General features: G+C 41.3%; 1 protein-coding gene across 9 annotated transcripts in view; it reads left to right on the forward strand.

Moving 5' to 3' along the window:
* TCF4 (transcription factor 4) overlaps nt 1–24,915 on the forward strand; it is a 349,564-nt gene extending 324,649 nt beyond the window's left edge. For 5 of the 9 annotated variants that reach the window (XM_012804308.2, XM_023512351.1, XM_023512353.1 and 2 more), the window contains 5 exons: nt 18,701–18,836; nt 20,479–20,641; nt 23,710–23,939; nt 24,397–24,537; nt 24,729–24,915. In XM_012804308.2, coding sequence (XP_012659762.1) covers nt 18,701–18,836; nt 20,479–20,641; nt 23,710–23,939; nt 24,397–24,533 — 666 coding nt within the window. In that variant the 3' untranslated portion in view covers nt 24,534–24,537; nt 24,729–24,915. The remainder of the gene's footprint in view (nt 1–18,700; nt 18,837–20,478; nt 20,642–23,709; nt 23,940–24,396; nt 24,538–24,728) is intronic. The other 4 variants (XM_023512352.1, XM_012804299.1, XM_023512356.1 and 1 more) reach the window with 1 other exon arrangement.
* Nucleotides 24,916–25,462: the final 547 nt, after the last annotated feature.

Here is a 25,462-nt window from a genome sequence, read left to right on the forward strand (position 1 = left end):
TTCGTGTCAAGTTGCTACTATTTCAAACATAAATGGATTTTTTTTTAAGAAGCCAAAATAATGCCTTTCGATCCTGAGTACAGTAGGTAGAAATATATGGTGTAATTTTTGGTATAAATACATGACATGGGACTATTGTCATTTAATGTATCAAGCCGCTTTGCCACTACCTACTTACAAATAAGTCTGTATTTTAATAGTATTTTAAGCAGGTTTGTGCATACTGAAATTGGAATTTCTTTGCTTATTACCTTTGAAGGGAATTTGGAGAGCATTCCTTTTTGGATGGTTACAAAGATGCAGAGAGTTTTTTTAACAAAATATTAAGTGATGACAATTACTGAGATGACCAAATGGGTGGAAATTTAACTTTGACAGTGAATCTGTGTCATTTTCTTCCTTACAAATTCCTGCCTGATCACTGGACACCTTCCCATCCTACTTTATCCCTGATAGGCTCTTTAAAATTTGCTTCGATGAAAGTCTATTTTCTGCCATCACTGTAGCAAGTCTTGTTTAAAGGTGGTTCCAGAAAGAAACACAAAATAAGTGCAGATTATCAGGAGTTCAAGTTCTTGTGCAGTGGGTTCTTCTGTCTTCCTTTCAATTTCTCTTAATAAAAGACTGAGATTAAGAAAACCATTCTGAAAGATAGAAGATTGAAACCTGCAACCAATTTGAAACCAAAAATACTGGTTTATAAATAGAACCAATGAACTCACTTCTAAAATGTGGAAAGATATTTTTGAATGCCAAAGCTAAATCTTTTTTTTCTCTCTTTTTTTCTTTTCTTTGACCTCTACCCTGAAAATTCATCACTGAGTAAAAATTGTTTGTCTATTCGTGGCAGTTGCTAAGAGTTTACAAAAGGAAAGTCTAGATTTTAATTTAGCTTGGCCTCAGGTAATGTGCGAAATACACTCGGGATGCATAGAATATGAGATTTTCATTTGTACAGCTTTTTTTTTTTTAACTACAATGTTTAAACAGTACTGCTTTTAATTAAGAAATCTGGCTTTATTAAAAGCCAGATCTGTGACTTATAACCATTTCTGTATATCTGCTCTCAATCAAGAGAAAAATAGTTTAATTTCTGTAGCTGTGCTCGTTTTGCATATGTTAAACGGATGTAACATGCACCCAGGGCATTGCTTCAGAGGCAGTCTATTCCATAAATATGTAAAGTTTGTTCTTAAATACCAGATGTAGGTTAAGTGGTTCTTTACAATATTAAACTATATATAGATGCTTTTTGCAACTATTTGACCTTTGAATTGCCTCTTATTTGAGCCTGATTCAGAGGTGGGATGGGAGAAAAAGACTAGAATTATTTTTGCATAGGGGACTTTGGACTGACCCTGGCAGAAGGAAAGGAGAGAAGATTGCTAGAACAGTAGAAAAAGGGAAATAATTAGCCAGGATTACACAGAAACATGTTTAGTTTGATTTGGGGAAAAATCTAGACAGAAGCAATAACACCATCAGTTTTGCCAACGAGGAAAGGTCCTATTCTCTCCTCTGAGGACCTTTAGTATTCATTCAAGAGCAGCCAAGGAGCCAGCCAGATCATAGCATAACTGCAAAGATGCAGCGTGTTGACAGCTTGCTGCCCTTTGAACCCAAACGAGGTTTGACGGTCTTTCTCCTTCCTTCCTGAAAACCATTCGGCACGTCCCCAGAACCTGCTGTCCTCAGCCCCAGACACTAATGTGTGTGAAAGAGATTGGGTTGGCAGATCTTTCCTTTGCAAACTGGTATGAATTTTTAAAACAAAAACATAAGAACAAAGGAAATAGTTTTTTGATTTAGTCAGTCTGAAGTTAGCCTTTGACCGCTTGATACATTCCACAATAAAAAGGAAGTTTAAGAGGAACCAAAAAAAAAACCCAACCCTCCCTACCCCCAACAACAACAACAACAAATAAAATTCAAGGAGGATACTGGTAATGTTTTCCACCCTTGAATTTTAATACATAAAACAGGCTATAAAACTCGGGCCAGCTGCAGTAAATAAAGTAGCCGTGGGAGGTATCCACCGGAAACTTGGGCAGAAAACAGCGGTGAGCGTCTCCTTCCCAGCCGCACACCTTCCCTTGTTGTCTTGGAGTGGAAGCGAGTCACAGTAACCTGAGACTCATCCCAGTCCCAGTTCTGTTGCGAGCAAATCTCCTTTCTGACTCTCCTTAATAATTCCTCCTGATTAAAGAATAGACAGCTTTGAATCCCGTTGACCTCTGTGCTGGTGTCGTTTCCTCTCTCTCTGCCTTCTGAAAATCAAAACAAAATGGCTTGATGACTTGGAAGATGATATAAGCATTTCTTTCTGCAGCAGCTTGAAAATCGTGGTGGGGAAGACTGTGGTTCTGCCTCGGCTGTTATGTTATCTCATTTAATTGCTAACATATTGTACTTAGCTTTTGATTCATAAAATGTTTTCCTTGGAGTTCTGAAGTAGGTCTTCAGTGATTTACTAAGTATTAGTATAATGAAAGGGATTTTTTTTCACAGCGGCGTGGCTCCTAACACTGGAGTGAACGTCGTATACTTGCAAGCTTTCTAGATTATATTATTTGGCTGTGTTCCTTCCTGCTCAACAAGCCTCCCCGACTTTCCAGTACAAGATAAAGACCAGTTTCTTAGCCCAGCATTTAAGATTCATTACTATTTACCAAAAGCCTTATGCTTAGCTATTACAATAGGAAGAGAGTTTACCAGCAGCACCAGTCCATGCATATTACCAGAGTTTGCCCTATACGTTCTCCTTGGGTATTTCTGTATCTGACTCAGCCGGCCCTGTCTGCTTGTCTCTATCCATCTAATTACCACCCATTCTCAAAACCAGGGATGACAAGATTCTTCTTCTTCCAAATTCGTTTTGTTTGCATAGAGTCCGGACCACTCAATTTTAGATTCAAAAAGCACCCCAGAAGTCACTTGGTGCATTGCTCTTGTTTTGCTGGTAAATGAAGACTGAGGCCCAGGAAAGGAAGTGACCAAACCATGGGTATTCTCTAGTTAATGGCCAGGGATGATTAGAAACCAGACAAACTGGCTTCTAATCATCCCTGACTTAAACCAGGCTGACTTAAATTCTTCTTCTTCCAGGAAGCCTTCCCTTCAGCCCCTACCCACGAGAGTCATGTTCTCTTTCACTCTCGTAGCATTATGAATCATAGCATTTCTAGATAATTTATCTTTACCAGCTGTGCATGGCTATGCACCTTTATAGGTGCGACTTCTGCCTTACCAGCTGGTGGAAATTCCTTAAGCTCCACATGTTGAACTTTGTTTCCGACCCCCTGACCACTCAGACCATCAGTCCAAAGGAAGAGAACGAAACTAACATCTTCTGAATGCCTGACAAGTTGCTGGGTCCCTTGCCACATGCTCCCAGGCATCATCCTAGGTAGACTTCACGAGGGCCCAGTGAGGGGACGGCAGTGGCCATTTGGGGTGTTGGCAAAATGAGTCTCAGGAAGTGTGAACAGTTAGTCTCAAGTCAGGCACTTAGATTTGAGCTCAGGCACATCAACTCCAAATTCATTGTTCTCTTTTCACTGTCATGCATACAGTGAGTACACCTTTGAGAACTAATTGTAGGTGCTGGAAGCTTGTTTTTTTTAAGCCTTGATAAGTGACGGTTGGCAAAAGAAGTTTCCAGGTATTCCATGGCCAAGTTCCCAGAGAAGCCCTTCTTCCAAATGTAGAATAGAGAACATTTTCTACAATGTGGTAGCATACTCAAATTAAAACCCACATTTTCTATACACTTATTCTCAAATCAACATATCTGTGCAAAGTGGCCAAGAGGTGTGAGCTATCACTGGTAGGATTCTTGATGTAGTCAATTTTAAGTTCTGAAGTTAATTTTCTTACCATAGCCACCCAGTTTTCTAATAGAATTAAAGCAGAAATCTCTGAATGTGGGAGAATAAGGAAATAGCTGGCCTTGTAATTAACCTAGTTCGAATTTCTTCCCAAATATAATCCCCTCTGTATCTTAGATACCTCTGTGGTTAATCCTGATATTAAATTACTAGATTTCTTTTAAATTATTGAAATGGCAATTTTCCAAATGTAATTTTTTCTATTGTTCTTTCAGTATTCAGATGACCTAACCTCTTCTCTTACCTGAATAGGTCCAAAATTCATATCAAATGTCTTAATCTGGTTTGTGCTCCTGGTTATTGACTGCAATGATGATGTCATGGAGACAAAATCCCACATTCTATTAATATATAATATTAGTGTGGTTTCCAGATCATTTTTGTTTTGTTTTATCAATGTATCAATGGTTACCACGTACAGGCTCGACACGAAGACATAATCTCTGCTTCAAGAGATTGGTGGACCTGTAGGAAACAGTTTGCTCCATACTGATCCACTAGGCCCCGTAAGAGGACAGGGCCCCAGCTGTCTTATCCAGGGGAAACAGATCACATGGTCACTTGGTAGAAGAACAGGGTAGTCCTGAGAGGAACTGCTATAGTTGACTTAGGGATGGGGGAGACTGATGAACTCACATCCACACACCTTAGGATTCCCCCAGCTGGGGGGCTGGTGGAACACACATCAGGAACCCCCAGTAGAAGCCGTTTATAGCCTAATTTCCCTGTTTCTGTAACATTTTTCATTTTCACTTCGGATTCAGTAGACTTTGCCTGAAGAAGCATCTTTCATTGAACTGACGTTAAATGTATGAAGACCATTACTTCTTAGGGCTTCCCAGGACAAACAAATTCATTTTGTTGGCATAGAGTCCGGACTACTGAATTTTAGATCCAAAAAGCACCTCGGAAGTCACTTGGCGACTTGCTCTTGTTTTGCTGGTAAATGGAGACTGAGACCCTGGAAAGGGAGTGACCAAACCGTGGGTACTTGCTAGTTAATGGCCAGGGATGATTAGAAACCAGACAAACCAGCAGCTAAACCAACACTCTTTGCTCTGTATCCCACACTGTATGGCAAACTTCCTCTTTAACCTGAGACCACAACCATTCCAAAACTGCGAGTGGGATTAAAACTGTTCTGTGACTCTGATTTAACTAATGAAATCCAAGATAACTCTTCTGTTGCCCCAGGGCTCCTTCCAACAAGTTGCTGTTTACACTGCCAGTAACATTTGGCAGCAGAGAGGGGTGTGGGCATTGATGGGATGTGGCATTTGCTGGTACGTAGTGCTGGGAGTAGCAGGACTCAGAAAACTGTTTCTGTGCGGACCTCTTCAACAAAGGATTAACAGAGGCGTTAGCATCTTCAGTCTTCTCTTGGGCTGGCCCTGATTTTGATTTCATAACATTCTATGCATATTTGAACTTATACTTCATTTCTAAGCATTTATTGCCATACACTCTTGGCGACTTCAAGAGATCATCTCCACTCAGATCCCCCTAGATTCCCTGCCAACCAGCCAGCAAGCCTCCATCAGCCCCCTTCCTCCATCCTCCAAGGATGAGCGTCCCCAGATGCTCACAGAGCCCGTTTCCATCCAGTGTTTGAATGTCCTGCTTCTGTCCAGCTCAGATTTGCTTCTCTGTGCCGTCCTTACTTTTCTGCCAGGTAGAATGGCCCTCAATCCAAACCTGAAACCACTTGAGAAACTGCCAGTTATTGGAAGACAGACTCTTCGTTGTTTTTTCTCTAAAGATCTGTATCTTCAAATATTTAAACAAAAACAGTTTTGACTCCTGTTGTGAGCTCTAGGACTTTCTGGTGCATTCCGCTAGTCTATCAAGAATGTTTCTCCCCCCCCCCCCCACAACAACTTTTAGAATCTCACACTGAACACAGTGCTCAAGGAATTATCTGCATGGTGGATCTATCACCTTCTTTATAAAGGCCACCTAATAAAATCCTATTTGCTAATTCTGATGCCCTCAGCATCCTGCTGACATACAGCAAATTTGTAATCAGCTGAAATCCATAAGTCACGTGTCCAAACGGTCCTTATATGGCTGTCTCTACACGCGTCCATAGCCTCACATAAGCCCTCTGGTTTCCTGTTGCAGCCGTCGTGTTTCCAGTCTCAAGGCTCATGTGAGGTTCTCACTCAGTCCCATATTCTGCCAACTCTGATGTTGGCAGATGTGACAGGTGTCAGTTATGCTCTAATCAAAGCTACTGATAAAAATGTCCACCAGAGGAGGGCAGACCAGAAAGCATGAGGCCCAGTGCACAGACCTTCTCTCTACACTTCTGCTGTCCTCTGCTGGGTGAGTTTCATCTCTCACCCTGGCCTGGCCTCTCCTGGGACCTGAGGCAGTGCACCTTTCTCCTCTCGTCCAGAGCATTTTCACAGGGGATCAGGTGTGCAGGATTCCTGGAAACGAGAAAATGAACTGTGTCCAGACAGACTTGTTCTCGAGTGGCTAAACTAAGTTTGAGAGGTCCGTGCCTCCTTTTCAGAGCACTTCAAAACTGTCTTTCAGTTTCATTATTTTGCTATTTATTTATTTTTTGGAGACAGACTCCCACTCTGTTGTTCTGGGTAGAATGCCATGGCACCATCTAGCATACAACAACCTTAAACTCTTGGGCTCAAATGATCCTTTTGCCTCAGCCTCCCAAGTATCTAGGACTATAGGTGCCCGCCGCTACACCCAGTTAAGATTTTCTGTTTTTAGTAAAGATGGGGTCTGGCTTTTGCTCAAGCTGGTCTAATACTCCTGAGCTCAAGCAATCCACAAACCTTATCCATCCAGAGTGCTGTGAGGTTTGAGCCACCGTGCCTGGCCTCAAAACTAACTTTTAAATAGCCTATTATAGAATTTCACCCAAGATCTGAGTCATCAACATCATTTCTCCATAGCTATTAAATATATTTTTAAAATGAGGATATTTGCCTATCTCTGGTGTTCTACCGTCTCTCCTAATCTCCCCATTTATCAGATATCTCTGAAAGAAGATTAGCAATCTCAATTGTCTGACCTGTTTCAATATCATATAAAAAAAAACTTTTAGAAAACAGGAATAAGGACTTGAAGAACTTCTTTTAACTGTGGATTAGTTATAACAGTTTCAGGATCTTTGAGCTCACCATTGTATACTTCTATACTAATTTAAGTAAAAGTCAAAAGGTTTTGAATAGCAGTGAGACTCTATTCATCTACCCCTGCAGTAAGTGGTTAGGACACGTCTCATACATGCCCAAGTCTCAGAGCAGTGGATCCAAATTAGATGTTTTTCCTCCTATCCTCCCTAATACATATTATTCAACTTCAGGCCCTTTGACCTTGACATAGACAGTCACTCTGCATGGGACGTCTCTCCAAAACCCTGCTCACTGGGTTCCAGGGAGAAACCCATCTCAGTTCTGCCTCTAGGGTTCAGCATCCCAGAGCCATGAACCTTAGCTAAATAAAAACCAGAAACCTTGCTGTCTTCCCTACTTTAAAAATCTATATTTTGGAGTCTTCAAAACAGATCCAATTATGTCATCATATTCTCTCACTGTTTTCTTCTTAAATAATGGAGGGGGAATTTCACGTGGACACTTTGAATGGGCACGGTAATCATCATATTTTTAGTTGAACTTTCATTAGGTTCAAAGACACAATTCTAAACTAAACCTAACAATGCTGTGTTGCCTTTGTTTTCTCAAGAAAATAGATTGGGGGTGTGTATTGTATGTATTAGAAAGTGCACATATGTTCATCCACTCTTTCTGCGTCTGCTGTTCTCCAATGCTGCTGGGAGAAGGTCTGATCGTGCAGGGCCTTCATTCTGGTAGGGTGATAACTCAAGTGTGCAGCTAGGAAAAGCTTCCTGAGAAGAAGTCTTTGAGCTCATATTAGAGTCTACGTAGAATTACAACAATTAGAGTACAATAGAACAGGCATTGCAGAGCCACAGAGTAAATGTGATTTAAAAGCAAAACCAGAAAAGAGTGGCACACGTGTGCCTACATAATCACCCAGTGATACCAGGCCTTGCAGCCACCAGCCAGGCCCGTGCTGGGTGACAAGCCCCTCCACGCACAGCCCAGCAGCTGCAGCGGTTGGCTCGGATACTTCACATGAGAGTCCACAGGAAGAGAGAGCTTTCATGTATATTTTTTACAACCAAATTAAGTTAACTCATGGAATTTTCCACCCTTAGGAATTAAAGTAGCAACTCATGAAGTAATTCAGTTATGTCATTCATACCAAAACAGAAAATACTGGAGCAACTTGGCACTGTTTAAAAGCCAAGATTAGGCCTTGGCCATTTTATATATTTTTTCGAATTCTGTGGCCGTTGTGTTATTTTAACTTTTATTGTGGCTGTAAATTTTTTCAAATCAAAAGTATCTTAATTACTTAGAAAACAGAAGCATAAAGTGGGTCCATCATGAGAAGAAGGTTCAGGCAGAGCAGACGTAGGAATGAAAACTGAAAAAAAAGAAGCAGTAACATTGGGTTTTCTGGAATATGAAGGTTCTACCTAATTGCATGTACATAATTATAGCTTCTTCTATATTCATAAATCATCTTAGAAATAGAAAGTGGAGTTGAACCAAAAGATCTGTCCCATGTTAGTTAAGTGACATCTTTGGGGGAAGCATTGTCCTGACACAATAGCCACATTCATTTTAAAGCAGTTAATTGGACATGTTGTCAAAAGACACAGTATTGAGTTTCCACGTTTTAATTTCGCCTTTGCCTTGTCCTCGGCTTCTGCACCGACAGTCTCATTTGGAGCTGCAAGTGTGTGAAAGTTATTGGAGAGTGGTAGTCTCTGGCTAATGTTTCTGTAAGCTGCCCCAAATTTCCCCCTGCAGTCTAGATGGGAAACAGCTGGGTTTTGTTTAAAAAGCTGTTTTGCGAAATGTCTGAATCTTGAGATATGGAACTGAGGTCACCATGAAAACAGGTGCTCCAGAACCAGTGAGGAAGACTCTGGGGCCCGGCTGGCTCTGGAATCTTCTGCTTCCTAGTAGGAGGGAAGGTGGTGAAGTTTGCCCCTTTGTTTAGGACACACACACAGGAAGGGCTTTAGCAGTACTGTTAGAAATTGAACATCTTTGCACGTGATCAGTCCTTGAATGAATAACAAGCTTGCTATTAAAAAAAGAAAAAAAAAAAGGTGCTGGTCTCCTTGGGAGACTACAAGTGCTTGAATCTCCTCTTTGCACACACCCCAGTCAAGGAGAACTATGATTTCAAATAGGTGGTATCGTAACTGTGTCTTCTGGAAAGGGAGAGAAGCAAGCTGACTTGGAAAGACCCCTAGCGAAGCAGTTCTGAAAAAACAGGGCGAGGAGCATGTGGAATCACTAAAGCCCAGTGCACGTCAGGTATTCACCAGTCCGAAGATGAAAGGAAATGAGCCTCCTCCCTCGGGAGCTGGAGGTTATTAGCAGCTGTTTATCCAGTCGGGAATAGAGATTAACATTGTAATTTTTTTTTTAAGAACTAGAAGAAATTTTGTTTGGGAAGTTGGCTCTTCATATCAAGTCCTGTGCATTGCCAAAAAAAACTTCCTTTCTCAGAACTCATGTACTAGAGTTGAACAATGTTATGATTCTCTGAGAAACCGTGGATTACCAAAAAGTCTTTCTCCATTGAATAGAACAGAAAAGGACAGAGAAATGGATGGATGTTTGCCATTGACACCTCCCCTTGTACTCTGTACAGTGTGAAACTAGCTGTTTGGTCTATTACCTGTTTTCCAGCCCAACTCTAAATGGGGTGTTTTGCCCCCACGCCTCACACATACCCCCACAATGAAGGTTGCAGATGCCTACTGCTCACAAAATGACTTTTCATGAGATATTGGGGAAGCTGCTTAGTACTCTGTAATACTTTATTCTTAAAAAAAGAGCAAGAGAAAGAGTTGGGTATTGGTATTTTTTCCTCTGATTTAATGCTACTCTTAATGTTATTTTGTTTTATTAAATCCTTTCTTTTGCTTTTGATCTTATTTATAGCAGAGCCCCTGGTCATATGGAAACTATTATTGTATAGCTGGGGGATGAAAGACTTTGTGCAATTAAATAAGAGTGAATCATTTGGGCCAGTAATACTCGGTACAGTGAGTACCATTTGTGTCCAGAATGCCCTGTGTTGGTCACTTTGTAGCAAAGCCCCTGAGGTTTATGAAGGGCTTTATAAAAAAAATCTGTTTTTTGTCAGAACTGTGGTCTGACGATATGAAAACACATGTGAACACACAGGCCTTACCTGTTTGCTTCTTCAAACACACAGAATAGTTCAATAATGTCACTGATAGAAACTTGGAGATTTTTGTTCAACATGGGGATGTTGTTTAACATTTTAAAAACATATCATTCACAGCCTATCTAAACGCCACCTCCTTCTTGAAGCAGTTCCTGATTCCCCAAACAAATGTCTTGATCATCCTTTAGAACCTACCATGAGCTTGTACATTTTTATGACATTCATCTGATTCGGCCTTCTGTAGTGATTATATCATCCCACCATTAAAATAGGAGTGCCTATAAAGTAATAGACCTGTCCATCTGATATCATTCTCCCCACAAATCTCCAAATAGTGCCTTCCATATAGGAGACATCAAAAGGCATTTATTGAATTAAATGGAGTGTTTATTCTCTGAAAGAAATGTGCTAAATATATATTTGACAACATCAAGGGTCTTAGATTTCAGACCTAGTCTCAGAGATCCAGGCCATTTGTGTCAGCATTTACTAAATGCACATTGTAACGTTACAGTCCTATCCCATGCCCTACACCCCGCCTCCTGCCCTTGGGACACCTACGACACAGACAAGTAAAGCCTTCATGAAACACAGCAAAACAGAATTACTGACGTTTACTCCTTCCACTATGAAATGATGCCCTCAGATGTGTATTGAGGGCGGGATCGGGATTGAATCATCCAGGAAGGTCGTATGGAAGCCCAGAGAGTTGCTGAGAAAGTGGGGAGCCCTGGAGATCTGCACAGTCCTGAAGGGCCAGAGTGAGGGGATCAAGGCTCTGATAAAAAAAGAAGCAGTTGACAAGTGACAAGGAGAAACCAGCCCAGCAGACAGAGCAGAGGGCTTTGCTCAGGCCTTTGATAGAGGAGTAAACCCAGCAGATGAGGGATCACGGGGAGGTAACTGAAGATCGACCATGAGGAATTTAAAAATAGGGGAACTGGAATATTCCTGGTGTGTCCAGGAGAAGGACACAGCAGCACAAGGTGGAGATCTGAGTCTTTATCCATTGAACAAAGAGTCACACTGAAACCGTATGTACAAGGGGCCAAGTGAAGGGGAGAGAATAGTGCATTCAAGTGGTGAATATTTAAGAAATGATGAGGAGGAAACATCGCGTGAGTTTAGGTGATCTTGCACTCCCTTTCTAAATAGTTTACAGTAAGCATGTGTAACTTGGGTAATAAGAAAAGCATTTGAAAAATCAGGGCCAGTTGCTAATGGTAAATTCCTAGGGATGGACCGTCCAGGCTGGCTACAGAGCATGGTGCGTGGCGTGAGCGTGCACTCCGCAGGGGCGTGCTTGCACGTCAGGCATCCAGACTTCCAAGTGTGTATCAAGCATCCAATTGTCTTTTTTTCTACTCTGAACAAAAGGAGCTACTTACAGATAATTGCAGGACTTTACCATAATCTCTGTGCTAGATGGGATTGATTGACTAGGATGCAGTAACTTTAGTTCCGTGCCCCCAACTGACGACCCTGCTACCTGGAGCAGGAAAGCGGTGGAGGACGGGTTCTGCGACCCTCCTGCTGTCATCCTTCCTTAGTGGTCTGCACCAAGTTATGGTTTCCACCATAGGAAAATGATGTGGAGAATGGAGGGCAGGAGGGGAGCGACAGAAGAGAGAAATGAAACAGTTTGCAGAGGTGGAACTTCTGAGTTAGAAAAAGAAAGATGAACTGAAGTCAGCCTCTGCCTATTTGCATCTCTTAAACTGTATCACAGAAGCTTTCATTTTAACAGTCCAGGGGGACTTCAGCCTATCTTTTCACCTGATAGATAAATATTGCCAAGATCAGGATCATTTAAAGCCTGTTTTGGGCAGCGCCTGTGGCCCAAAGGAGTAAGACACCGGCCCCATATGCCGGAGGTGGCAGGTTCAAACCCAGCCCCAGCCAAATAAAAAACCATGTTTAGATCTTCTTGAAAATTATTTCATTATCTGGAGAATAAGCATTAAACCCCCAAAGATTGCACAATAAGAAATGACTTTAAATTTGAAGCAAAATATAAGTGAGGCTATGAGATTTCTGGAAAAAAAAAATCAGGTGTCCTCAAGACAGTGATGAAGCCTTCTCTCAATAAACATTTTAAGAATCAAATTAAAATCCAAATAAAAGAATAGAATCCCGATCTGACTTTAACAAAGGGTGTCTTAAATGTTTAATCATGTGAATTAAAAAAAATTGTCTGATAGTTTTTTAAAGTGAGGAACACGGATATTATATTTGCAGTCAGGTGGCCGAGATGTTAGGTCTTCTCCCGCAAGTGGCGATTCTGAGGGGTAGGTCTTGTTTTCTGCGCCCGTGCCTCCCGTATCTGCCTACTGCTGCCTTTCGTGAACTTCTGAGTTCCCATCTGTGAGCCATTCAAAAAAGTTTGCACGGCCACTTCCCATCTCTGTAAAAGATGCACTATGAGACTGAAAGGTATTTTGCACATTTGAGAAAATAAGTTTGCTTTCCTCTAATGTGACAGAGATCTGGCAAGATAATTGAAACTAAAATCTAGTACTCCACACTGTCATGTATAATTGATATTTCATGGGGAGATTACAGTTCAGACACCAAAACTGTTTTCTGTATCGATGGGTTTCTAATTACAGTGAAAACCCATCAGCTTTTCTTTTGTGTTAATGGAAAAACAAAAGAGAAACATAAAATTTACCAGGACTTTTTTCCTTTGTTCCATTTTCTTATTATTTGTCTTCTTTAAAAAAAGGAAAAGGAAATCTATGTCAAAAGAAAAGTTCTCAGCAAGATGCCATTCACGACAAACTTTATTTTGATGTATCAAAATGATTATAATCCCATATTCGATTTTGTGTCTTTACCACTTGGTCTAGAAATTGATAACAAGTTTCCTAAAGTTCCCATCCTGTACTCTTTTAGAAGGATTATGGTAGGATAGATCTAACCGAGGTCTGAAAGCCTGTTTTGAAGCAGTTATCTCTGGAGATAACATTAACTAGGATTGAATAACTGCCAAATGAAATTTAATACATTTTCCCATCCATGAAATAGGCCTCTTAAATACAACAGAATAATTACTTTCACAATACTCCCTGGAAACAAAGAGAGCAAAAGCACTGAATGTCTTTTTTGTTTGTGGTGTTTGTTGTTAGCTTGAGGATAAGGAGGAGGGTATTTACCAACACGATCTACGTGTCCCCATGTAAAAGCAGCCTTGCCGACAGCTGCCTGATTTAAGGCCGTGCATCTTTTATATCTGTTTATATGGGAGGGGTCGTGGCAAATATTAAATTTTATGATTTAGTTAGACATCTTGGCCTTGTCCTAAGTTGGCAAACTATGTTTTTTTTCCCTTCTAAGATAAAGAAAAGTAAAATTATTTTCATTTCTGTCCGTAATATATGCATGTAATATGCTCATAGAGTCCCGTGTCTGTATGTGCATATGTGTGTGTACATTTTTAGACACACACTGCTGTAAAGGAAAATCTCCAGGAACTAAGTCCCTTTGGCCCTTTAACTCCTCCTCCTTCCCTGGGTGTGTGTATATGGGGTGTGTACATGTCCTCAATCACTGTTCAGTGTTATTTCTGAACCCAGAAACTCGAAGTAGTTGACACTAAGTCACTTCAGCACTCAGACTTAGCTTTCTTCTTTGCAAAATGAAGAATTTGGCTAAACCTATTTCCCTCAGCCCTTAAAATCTAAGTTCTATGATTAAAAAGTGCATCTAACATCGTAATCCTTTCTTTGGAAAGCAAGGTCCTTTAAAATTATGTGATGCTTCTGTGATTCAAAAGAATGCATATGTAAATATTTTAAGTATTTAGAATATTTAATTATCCTCAATGATAAATTCTCACAGAAGAATTTAAATACTGTATCAGACTTTGAATTTAACTTGACCCAAGATATAAAGTGACTTAAATATTTGCAAGTGCCCGTAACAGTGAGGATTTACCAGGCCTGTGGGAGGGCTAGGCCAGGCTGCCATGTTGGACCCCAGGGTCTGACCTCCCCTTTCTCTTTTGGAGCTCGCTGGATCAGGAAAACACCTGATTCAAGGGAGGCTCGTTCATAGGATGACCCATGTCTGCTGTCCAGTGAGCTGGGCCATCAGATGATCTTGGCATTCTGAACTTCAGATACTAACACAGTCAGGTAATTGGCAGCAGGTACAGAAACTGAAGGAAGATACAAGAGGAAAGAGATTTGCCTGTAGTTTTTTGAGGGGCAGAAGCCAAGATGCCGTCAGAGGGACGCTGAATGGCCAGAGGTCCCAAGAGCCCTCTGGGTCCAACACCCAAGTTATGGAAATCTTCATGATAAATCTCCTTTTGTTTTAGTAAACTCAAATAAGTCCCTGTTCCTTACTGTTGAAACTACCACACTAAACTGATGAATGCACAGAGGATTATTCAAGCCCCATAAGGGCAGAGGCCGCATCTGAGTTACTCATCACTCCATTCCTGACAGCTCACAACGTGAGGAGTGTGAACTAGATTAGAAAATGTTTGTTGAATGAACAAATATCCTCTCTGATCAGTCAGTTAATAATTCTGGAGTAATTTTTAAATTTTACTTTTTTACTTTAAACATAAATATGTCTAAAACTGGATGTGACTGTGGGGGAGACTCTTTGTAAAGACTGCCTAAAATTTTCAATCAATATTAATTAACTATTTCATAAGCTGGCTTTTGACTTTATTACCTATATGAAAAGGTTGTCAAAGTAGGGCTTTACTGAAGTACCTGATGTATGGAGTTTCTAAAGCTAGGAGGCATGTACCATACTGAAGATCAGTTTGTGAATTAAAGGAATCTTCTTTTTCCTAGTTAAATTATTCAATATTGGTTGTCTGAAAGCGCACAGATCCCTGGCCTTTACATTTAATGATGACAATATTGGTTACTCTGTTTCTGCATTGTTTTAACGATGGATTTGTGCTGACCGTTTATGGTATTTCATTCCTGTCTCTTATATGACCAGAAATAATGTTTCTAAAAGAGAAGTAAATGGGGTTGAGACGTGTTGTCTGTGACCAAGGAAACAAGCAAAGCAAAGCTAATTCTTCAAATTGGAATCCTGTTGCATAGCCACCGGCAATGGCATTGATCCTGGCAAATCAAGCGCATTACCACATGGATCTGGACTCATCAGAGGTCATTCATTCATGTGACCTGGAATACACCTTGTAACAAGAGAGGCCTTAAGACATGAAGGAGGACTTTGTCTCTAACTTCCTTTATGGCAAAGGATTGACACTATTTGTGATGAGCTAAGACCATCTAGAGAAAATAGACCAAGTTAGGTAACACACACACGCTAAAATCCAGACAGAAATATCATTGGAATGACTGTGTTTTCAAGTATATTTATAATGTTTAAGATTTTTCTGTCATCATACAGGAGAAAGATTTGAAGTCACATGGATATGAACTAAATAGAACAAAGATAACCGTGAGTGAAGGGACCTAGAGTTTGGGGGTCTTGAACTACATAGGCTATTAGTTTCATGTACTGTGCAGGTACATTCAGTTCAAACACATAGAGTGTCTGTAATCACCATATACTTAGTATGTACCAGTTGCTGTTCATATACTATTGCTATTCCTTACAATAAACCTGGGACTTACCCTCTGTAACCTTTAGTTATTCTTTTCGCATTTGAGTAACGTTAATAATGATTTTATAGCCAACAAGTAGCCCAGTTATGTTTAGAAGCCGAAGTCATGCACAGCGGCTCATGCCTGTAATCACAGCACATCAGGAGGCTGAGGCAGGAGGATTGCTTGAGGCCAGAAGTTCAAGATTAGCCTGGTGACATAACAAGACCCTGTCTGTAAAAAAGAAAGAAGAAAAAGATTATTCTAGGATATTGTTGCCTATGATCATCGTATTCTAGTCATTAAATTACACAGTCCTTAAGAATAGTTGAGGTGGGAGGAGGGACAGTGCTTAGTAAGCTCTCACCTGAGTTCACAATGTGAGGCTGTACAGCACACCCCTTAGGTGAAGGGCACAGCTACAGCTTGAACTTTACTAAGAAATGGAAACAAGGGGTGGCACCTGTGGCTCAAAGGAGTAGGCACTGGCCCCATATGCTGGAGGTGGTGGGTTCAAACCCAGCCCCGGCCAAAAGCTAAAAAAAAAAAAAGAAAGAAATGCAAACAGTGTGACTTAATCATTTGTTCCCTCATATTAATCCAAAATAAAAAATAATAATTGAGGGAAAGAAAAGTAAAAGGTAACTGGTTAAAGGTTCTGTTTTCCTTTTGTGAAAACTTATCTCAGCATGCTCAGAGGGGGAGGAGAAATTCAGGATCAACAACGGACCAAAAACAGCATGTTTTAAGTGAAAAGCAAAATATTAACCCTAAGTTATATCAAGATGCCTGCAAGGAAGGCGTGAGAGTCTTAATAGATGGATTCTGAAACAGGAGTATATATCCTCCTAATGCTGATCTTGGTCACCTTCAGTGATTCCAGCTTTGAATCTTTGTGAAAAATCCAAGAAGTCCCATCTATTGGGACCACCAATAAATATGAATCAGCAATAAGGTAGTGATTGATATTTACATTTATATTGATTGACAGACATAAAGAGCTACCCTTTGATCCAGGCCTGTAAAATTCATGCTTACAAGTTGACGTCTTAGATTGAAAGGATAATCGTCTACTGATGCATCAGCCTTCTACATGCACAAATATAAAACTGGCAAATCAAAAACCTCAAAAGAAAACAGCTATCATTCTTTGGGGGGAAATAAAAATGAAAAGAGGAAGAGCGAGTGAGAAATGGTTGAAGGAACCAGTGGGCCTGGTCTGCCCAGAAGGGAGTAGAGTTCAGCTGCAGAGGAAAGAAAAGTGGGCTGGGCCAACACAGTTGACTGTATGGAACTTGAGAAGCTGAAACTAGGACCAGTGAGTAGAATCTACAAAGAAGCCAATTGGTGGTGAAAATGGAATGGCTGCTTAGGGAGGGAGTCAGGGTCTCAGGACATTTGAGGAGCCCCCCATTCAGAAAGTTCTATCTTATATCACAGCCACCAGTGGCAGATAGCACTGGACCCCCCAGATTCTCAGCTAAAACATTCATTTATGCTTCCTGATATTTGTAAGTCTTAAATCTTTTATTATTCTTGGTAATTTTTGAATCCGAACAATGAGTATGATTTATGTGATCGTCTTCACCCGAATTATTTTTTATGTGTGTGGTTTTGGAGCGTGTGTGTGTGCGTGCGTGCGTGTGTGTGTGTGTGTGTGTGTGTGTGAGATACTTAATCCTGGGCTGCCTTTACATGGCACATGCTCAGGTCCTGGGAAATTGTCATTGGTTCAGATTCTTATTGTCACATTCTTTAGAAATGCTCTCTTAAATCATTTTGGTAGGAAAAAAGCAAACATCGTGCCTTTGTGGTTTTATTATTTTTGGAGTAGAAGAATTAAACTTTGATTCATAGAATTGTAAATTCATGAATAAATATTTTTAATTTTTAGGCCCACTGTCCTGCATAAACTATGCTCACTTCACAATAGGCCAAGAAAATAAGTCCTTAGAAATAGGAAAACATAATATGAATTACTCATGTTCTTAGTTTACAAAAGCTTAATGGTTTTGCTGTGAGGCATGTGCTGTAAATTGCTGTCACGAGTTCAGTGCCTTTGGACCTCAGAGTAGGTAGTAGTAGCAAATAAGCTGAGCAGTATTTTTTTCCTCAAATCAAGTAATCATCCTATATTCTATAATTTTATCTTGGAAGCATAAAGAGTGTTTACAATATGGTGTCTTTCTAGGATCAGAATAATGGGAGTAAAAAATGGAAAAATGTCCAAACATCTTTGCATGGCAATGATGGCATTACTGGTGTGTTTAATAAAACCTTTATTGGTACATTTTCCGGTATGGTGGTATTGGCAGAAACAGTCCCCCTTTGGATTTGGAACTCAGCAGCTGATGAAATACAGTAAACATTAATTTGGAATGGGCTGCCAGTTTTGGAAAGCCAGGTGACATTTTATTATATTTGTACCGAGCAGGGGCTATGTCCCATACTGCTGTAGCTTCCGCTGTCAGAGGCTTAGCTGGTATTATGGAAAAAAAAAAAATGGCAGGCCTGAGAATCTTATCCCCTGAAATGAAAGTCGAATGCCAAATTGAAATTCCTGTAGGATTTCCGATAGCAATGGGGGAATTGAGAAGCCCACAATTAAGCATATGGGCATTAAGATAATTGTCAGATCTGTTGGCGGACATGATAGAAGACAGATGGGTACGAATCAGTGCGCTCCACTGCAGCACCCTGGGAGACAATTTGACGTTTTACCTGCCTGAGATACTCTGCCATATTTGTCACTGAATGTACAGCTCGGCATCTTACTGAGCGTTAAGTGTTTTCGCAGGAGCTATAGGTGCATGTGTGGTCCTCCAGCGCCCTCTAGTGAAATGCGTTCGGGAGGATTGTTTTTCGAAGGCAGTTTTCCTTCATCGGGTCCTTATTGTCCCTGGAAATGGCTATTGCTCCTCTGGCTTCCAGTAAACACTGTGGTCCCTCTCACCCTTGCAGGTTGGGGCCCATCGTGAAGATGGCGTGGCCCTGAGAGGCAGCCACTCTCTTCTGCCAAACCAGGTTCCCGTCCCACAGCTTCCTGTCCAGTCTGCGACTTCCCCGGACCTGAACCCGCCCCAGGACCCCTACAGAGGTAGGTCTGCCCAGGTGGGCGCTGCTGACCTCCCTTAAGCACCAGTAGACCCAGGGTTGAGCCCCAGCTCACTTGGCATTCGGCCCTCAGGAAGCGCTGGCAGAAAACCAAGAATCAAATTTGGTGCAGAAATGGTCCGTAAATGGGGAAGTGTGCGGACCGCAGCCCGCTAATCGTGTTTCTCAGGAACTGTTTTCCTCAAACATCCTCTGAATCCTGGTCCTCTTTCAGCAGGGAGTGAGGCAACAGACTGATGAGAGGAAATTTTATTTCAGCTATTTCCACATTTTTCTCATTCAGATCCTCTAATGTGGTTAGTTGTGGCCTGAAAATGATATTTCCAAATGAATAGGAAGGAAGGAAATTGATTTTGGTGCTTAAGATGGAAGGAAATGTAGGTACATTTAAAAAATGGACCTGGGATGGGTGATTTCACTCGTGAGTCATCAAGTCCTGTAATGATGACTTCATGCCGGTGACCGCGAGTGGCTTTTCGTGACACCCCTCTCACCCCAGAAGTTGTGCTGCAGAGGCAAGACCTGGGTCCCGGGCTCCCTTGCTGCCTGCTGGCCAGCTGACTAAAAGTCACTCCCTCCACAATTAAAGTAAGAGTGATAACACTGCCACATGAATACATAGAGGCATTGTCTCAACTCGTCAACATTAGACAAATCTGAGTATCAATTATACATAGGGGCATGTGCCCATTTCTATCTGAAGAGTAGTCATTTTGTGGCCCTTTCTTTTAAAGAGCCCCTGGTTGTGCCAGCGGTGGAGGTAACAGTGGTGAGCGTCCTGCCTTCCAAGGGGCCTTGGCCTTTGCTCTGCTTGCCCTGCATCTGTGCTTCTCAGACTCTAATGTGAGGATCGTGCCGATAGGCTCTAACTCAGTAAGCCTGGGATTCTGCATCTCTAATGGGTTCCCAAGTGACAAGGATGCTCCATCCCGTGGACCAAATTTTGAGTGAGGACGTCCTAGAATACACAGATCATAAACAGAGGGAAACCCTCAACAGGCACACTTCTAGCAGAGAAATGAATTATTCCTTTAGGGTCAACATGTTCACAATGTAGTGTGATCTTGAAAAGTTGAGGAATGGTAATGTTCGAAATGTCTTCAGTGAGCAGTAAGCTGCTTTCCATACGTACCATTTTTAAATACTGATTCCTGCTTGAGAATAAGAGGAGCCTAATTTCAGAATATCATTAGGGTATCCATTGAAGTCTTGACTGCATGTAGTTAGCGTACTCCCTAGGAATTATATTTTAAGGAGATTTTTCTATTAAATCATTGCATATGGAAGAAACTCAATATAATAGCTGATATTTACTTGGGTTCTTAATCAGAACATTGAGGTGTGTGATTTTCATGATTATGATTTTCATTGCAATTAAGTTGATGTTTTGTAGACAGTGAAATTACCATCTACTCCAAAAGATTGCAAAATAGAATTTAACCTTAGAGCCAATGCAGAGAAAACTTGTCTCTGCAGGTGCGTTTTTGAAACTTCACCAGATAGCAGGGGAAAGTGACAGAGGATCACAGATCAGCAGTAGGAACGGTCTGGCTGGCGGCTCTGTGACCTGGGGTGCAGGCCTCGAGTCCTGGGCGTCCCTGTCACCTGTCTCCTCTCTCCTGCAGGCATGCCACCAGGACTGCAGGGGCAGAGCGTCTCCTCCGGCAGCTCTGAGATCAAATCCGACGATGAGGGAGACGAGAATCTGCAAGACACAAAATCTTCCGAGGACAAGAAATTAGATGACGACAAGAAGGATATCAAATCAATTACTAGGTCAAGATCTAGGTAACAGTATATAATACTGTCGCTTCATTTAATTCCTTTATTGGACTTTGATGAAGTGAACAGAACAGGAAGAAACTATTCAGTTTTTTCCTGGCAGGTAAATCTATAGCTGAGAAGAAAATTTAAAGGCCTGATCTAGAAGTACTAAAAGTATCGTTTGAGATACCTGTACTCTAGTGAAGCCCAGAATGTCTTTGCATTTATGAATTTGGACCCAGTGCTTACTACACAAAAACAATTTGTGACTGATTCCAGTGCAAATGGTTTATTTTTAAAACTATGCTTGTTCTGCAAATTTGGTCAGAAATGTTATTTTTTTTCTAAAATATTTCTAAAATGAGATCACAGCTCTGTTAAAAACTCAATTGATAGAGGTACAGCTGTTACTTTTTTCTTACCTTTAAAGCAAGAAAATACTGATTTCCCAGCTCTCTCCTTAATAGGTTGACGTATGTAAGAGTAATACCTAAATTACTTAATTTTTCTTCTCCTGGGTACCCTTTTCTACAGAAAACACAACTGCAGGAAAATGCTTCTGGTTGGTTTTTTAGATATCTACTATCTTTAAAGGAAAATCTATCTCCTGGAGCTTTAATGTGGTAATCAGATGGTTTTTGAAGACCATAACACCATGTACTTGGCCTTGGTGACCTGGGGTGGTTTTTATTTGCCAAGTAAACTATGCTAAGACTACAGCATAACTTCAGTATCCTTTATGAATTAGAACATGCTGCCTTTATAGTTATTGAGATAAATTACATTATGTGTCCTGCCCCAAGTTCCAAAAATGTGAACGCTTCTGGCTTTCTCCTTCCACTAACATTACAGAGTTTCCTGATCCTCAGCCACGTTGGCAAGAAATCCTGAGGACGGATCTCACATCCTTAATAGCGTCTCTGTTAGCATCAGTTTAACTAGTGGCCATAACTTATGCATACTAATGGATGCTTTGAAGTTTCAGGACAACATTTATACTTGGTGTTGAGAAGTTTCTTATTTTAAAAGGTCACTCCAGTGCCATTTACTTACATAGGTCTCCAAAACCGTGTTGTTAGGCAGTGCGCTTCAAATCTGGGCAGTTTTATTTGCATGCCAGTTTATTTTTAAGTGAATAGTCAAAGCTAACTAGTTGTTAGCCTAAAAACCTTTGGGAGACAAGTTCCCATTTCCAAGGCCCCTTTGTGTAAAGCATGGGACATCTTTGATGTGTAAAAGTATCACTCAAAGTTTTAGCAGCAGGACAGGCCCAGAAGAGAGTTTGTTCGCTATGACTTATTACATCCTATCTGTGTAGTGGAATCCAGAAGTGAATTAATAGTGACTTTGATTTCCTCACATCAGCAGTGATCGTGGGAGAGGAGGGAAGAGGGTTCAGAGCAAGTGAAAAGGATGAGAAGGTGGAGAGAGGGGGCCTCTTCCGACGGGCTCAGTCGAGTTGTGTGTTCACCAGCTCACACCTGTGGCAGACGGCGACATCTGGACAGGGGTTTGAGCCGTGGGGAGAAGATGTCGTGCAGGACCTTCCGTAGCGTCTCCCTCCCCCCTTAACTTTCCCTTTCACCCAGGTGTTCTTGGCTAATTCGTCATCTTTAAGTGCAACGCAGACTTGGAACCCAAGAACACTACTTCCATATTTAATCGATAGGACCCTTTCGAGTGTAGTGGGTCCTTACTACAATTCAGAAGTTACCCAGAGATTTCCCCAAAGTGGAAAGTCATAAGACCTCATCAAGTGTACATCGCATTAACTGCACAGTGCCCTGAAAGCCCATCACTCATCATCTGGGTTCTGGGGAACGTTTTAGATGTGTGAACTTTAATAAAGTAAAAGTTAAACTTCATGGTCCCAGGTAGATGCCTTCATCTCTAAGCTAACATCATTACCAATGGCATCTCCAGATTATTTCTTGTAATGGGGAATTTATTGCCTTTCAGGGACATTTACTTCATTTTTTTAACGTTTTTCCTGCCCAAAAAGGTTCTTGCTCGTGTTAATTAACAACAGGTCTTATTTGTTCTTTGTTCTGTTCTGCTTTCTTAAGACGTCATCCAGACCTCCCTTTTTTTTTAAATGATAGCCCTTGAAATATTTAAAACCTGCTGCCATGAAAACTTCCTCATACAGTATGCTTTCCAGATGGCTTGTCATTCTATTTTCCTTCCATTAAAAAGTTTCTAATTTGTCATTATCATACCCGGAAATGCACAGAACTGATGTGATCTTTTCAGACTCTATTGGGTCCAACTATCCCTTTGTTATAGATCATAGAATACGTAGTATATTGGTTATCATGCCCAGAGATAAGCTTTTGGCTTCATTTTTGACTCACAGCAAAGGCATGCGCAATAATAATCAGTAGGTGTTTGGGTTGGTATTATTTTGCATAGCTGATATGAATTCAGGTTGGGAATCATAAATATCTGTAACATTAACAACCATAGAAATCTTGTTTTCCAAACTTATATTTAATGTGTAGAGAAAATGAGACTCCAGTAGGGTAAGGGGATTGGCCAGGCCTCCCAAGGTAACGGTAATGCCTGGACAGAAGCCCCCCGTCTTCCCTCCACCGTGCTGGGGTCTTAACCCTAGAACTTTCTTCTTAAATGCCGTGTGCTTATTCTGACCTGTCAAAATCTTTTTTTTCAGTCCCTCATTTTCCCTAGGTTTCAGGTGTCACAGAATGACAGTTTTTAAAAGAGACATTAAGTATAACCAGTCTTTCTGAAGTGTGGTCTCAGCATGGGCTAGACTTAAGTTGGCAAAGGTCTGCTTTACGGGCATAATGGTGTCTGTGAAGCGTGGTCTCCCTCTTTGTCCCCTACGTTAGGATATGCACCCCCTGGGCACTAACTCAGGGAGAGCATCCTCACCTGTTTGGTTTGGGGTTGATGTCTGGGAGAAATCAAATATTGTCTGTATTAAGGACTATCACAGCATCTACATCAGGTCAAGTGGACGTGGCACCAGATGGAAAAGTCTCCTGAAAACTCTGGAAGTGAACAGAGTAATTAAAGGCCGCCTCTTCCCCACACCATTAGAAAATGTCGCGTGTCTTTCTGTCCCACAGCAATAATGACGATGAGGACCTGACGCCGGAGCAGAAGGCCGAGCGTGAGAAGGAGCGGAGGATGGCCAACAACGCGCGGGAGCGCCTGCGGGTCCGCGACATCAACGAGGCTTTCAAGGAGCTCGGCCGCATGGTGCAGCTGCACCTCAAGAGTGACAAGCCCCAGACTAAGCTTCTGATCCTGCACCAGGCCGTGGCCGTCATCCTCAGCCTGGAGCAGCAAGTCCGAGGTCAGTGGATGCGGCCACCTCACTGAGCTCTGGGGAGCTTGGGCAGCTGTGGGCGCGGTGGACACATCAGCCCAGCCTCATTCCCGGTGACTGCTTCAACTGCAGACTGTGTCTCAATCAACAAGGTGGTGTCCCTTTCCCTCTAAGGAGGTGTAGGGTTCTCGCACCACTCAGACCACACGTGACTTTCCATATATGTGTACCTTGAAGAATCAGAGCTTGGTTTATTGGCTTTACCAATCTTTTTTACACTGCAGAGTGGCTGACAAATTCACCAAGCAGTTCAACTTGCACTAAGCAGTGACCAAACAGATTCCTGTACCGTACCTTGACCCAAACTTCTTTCCCTTCTGCGGTGTAAAAACTGATAAAAGGGGTTGGACAGGCAGAAAGATGGATTACTGCCTCCGTCAGAGGTCTTGGCATTAACGATCCCCTGTGCTTTAATCCCTCACAGAAAGGAACCTGAACCCGAAAGCCGCTTGTCTAAAAAGAAGGGAGGAAGAAAAGGTGTCCTCGGAGCCTCCCCCGCTCTCCTTGGCCGGCCCACACCCTGGAATGGGAGACGCATCGAACCACATGGGACAGATGTGAAAGGGCAAGTCGGTTTTCAGCCATTTGTGACATCGTTCATTCCTAACTTGGCACTGGCGCATCGGCCATACCAGTCCGGTTCTACCCAGACGAACAGATATTGCCCTTTCTTAGAAGAGGAATTTTTTTTTAAAAATCCACTTTCTCTATTATAAATACATTAATTCCATTTTTTTTCTCTTTTTCTTTTCCCAGGTCCAAGTTGCCACATTGCTTCATTAAAACAAGAGACCACTTCCTTAACAGCTGTATTATCTTAAACCCACATAAACACTTCTCCTTAACCCCCCTTTTTTTGTAATATAAGACAAGTCTGAGTAGTTATGAATTACAGACGCAAGAGGTTTCAGCATTCCCAATTATCAGAAAACAGAAAAACAAACAAAAAAAAAAAAAGAAGGAAAAAAGTGCAACTTGAGGGACAACTTCCTTTAACATATCATTCAGAATGTGCAAAGCAGTTATGTACAGGCTGAGACGCAGCCCAGAGACTGAACGGCAATCTTTCCACACTGTGGAACAATGCATTTGTGCCTAAACTTCTTTTGGAAAAAAAAAAAATATAATTAATTTGTAAGTCTGAAAAAAAATATTTAATTTAAAAAAAATTGTAAACTTGCAATAATGAAAAAGTGTACTTCTGAAGAAAACTACATGAACGCTTTCGTTGGTGTTCAAGTCAGCTAGTGTTTATAATTACTGGATACTGAATAGGGGAAGCTCGGCTGCCCTAGTAACAAAACCAGCAAACATCCTGATGACAACGAAGTGATGACATTAGCCATTCCTTAGGGTAGGAGGAACAGATGGATCTTATAGACCTATGACAAATATATATATAAATATATATATATAAATATATATTAAAAATTTAGTGACTATGGTAAGCTTTTGTTCATTTGTTTCAGACTTTTTTCTCCTGTAAAAAA

The sequence above is a fragment of the Otolemur garnettii genome, unplaced genomic scaffold, assembly GCF_000181295.1.
Source record: "Otolemur garnettii isolate 467f Iridium unplaced genomic scaffold, OtoGar3 scaffold00027, whole genome shotgun sequence".
Taxonomy (NCBI): Eukaryota; Metazoa; Chordata; class Mammalia; order Primates; family Galagidae; genus Otolemur; species Otolemur garnettii.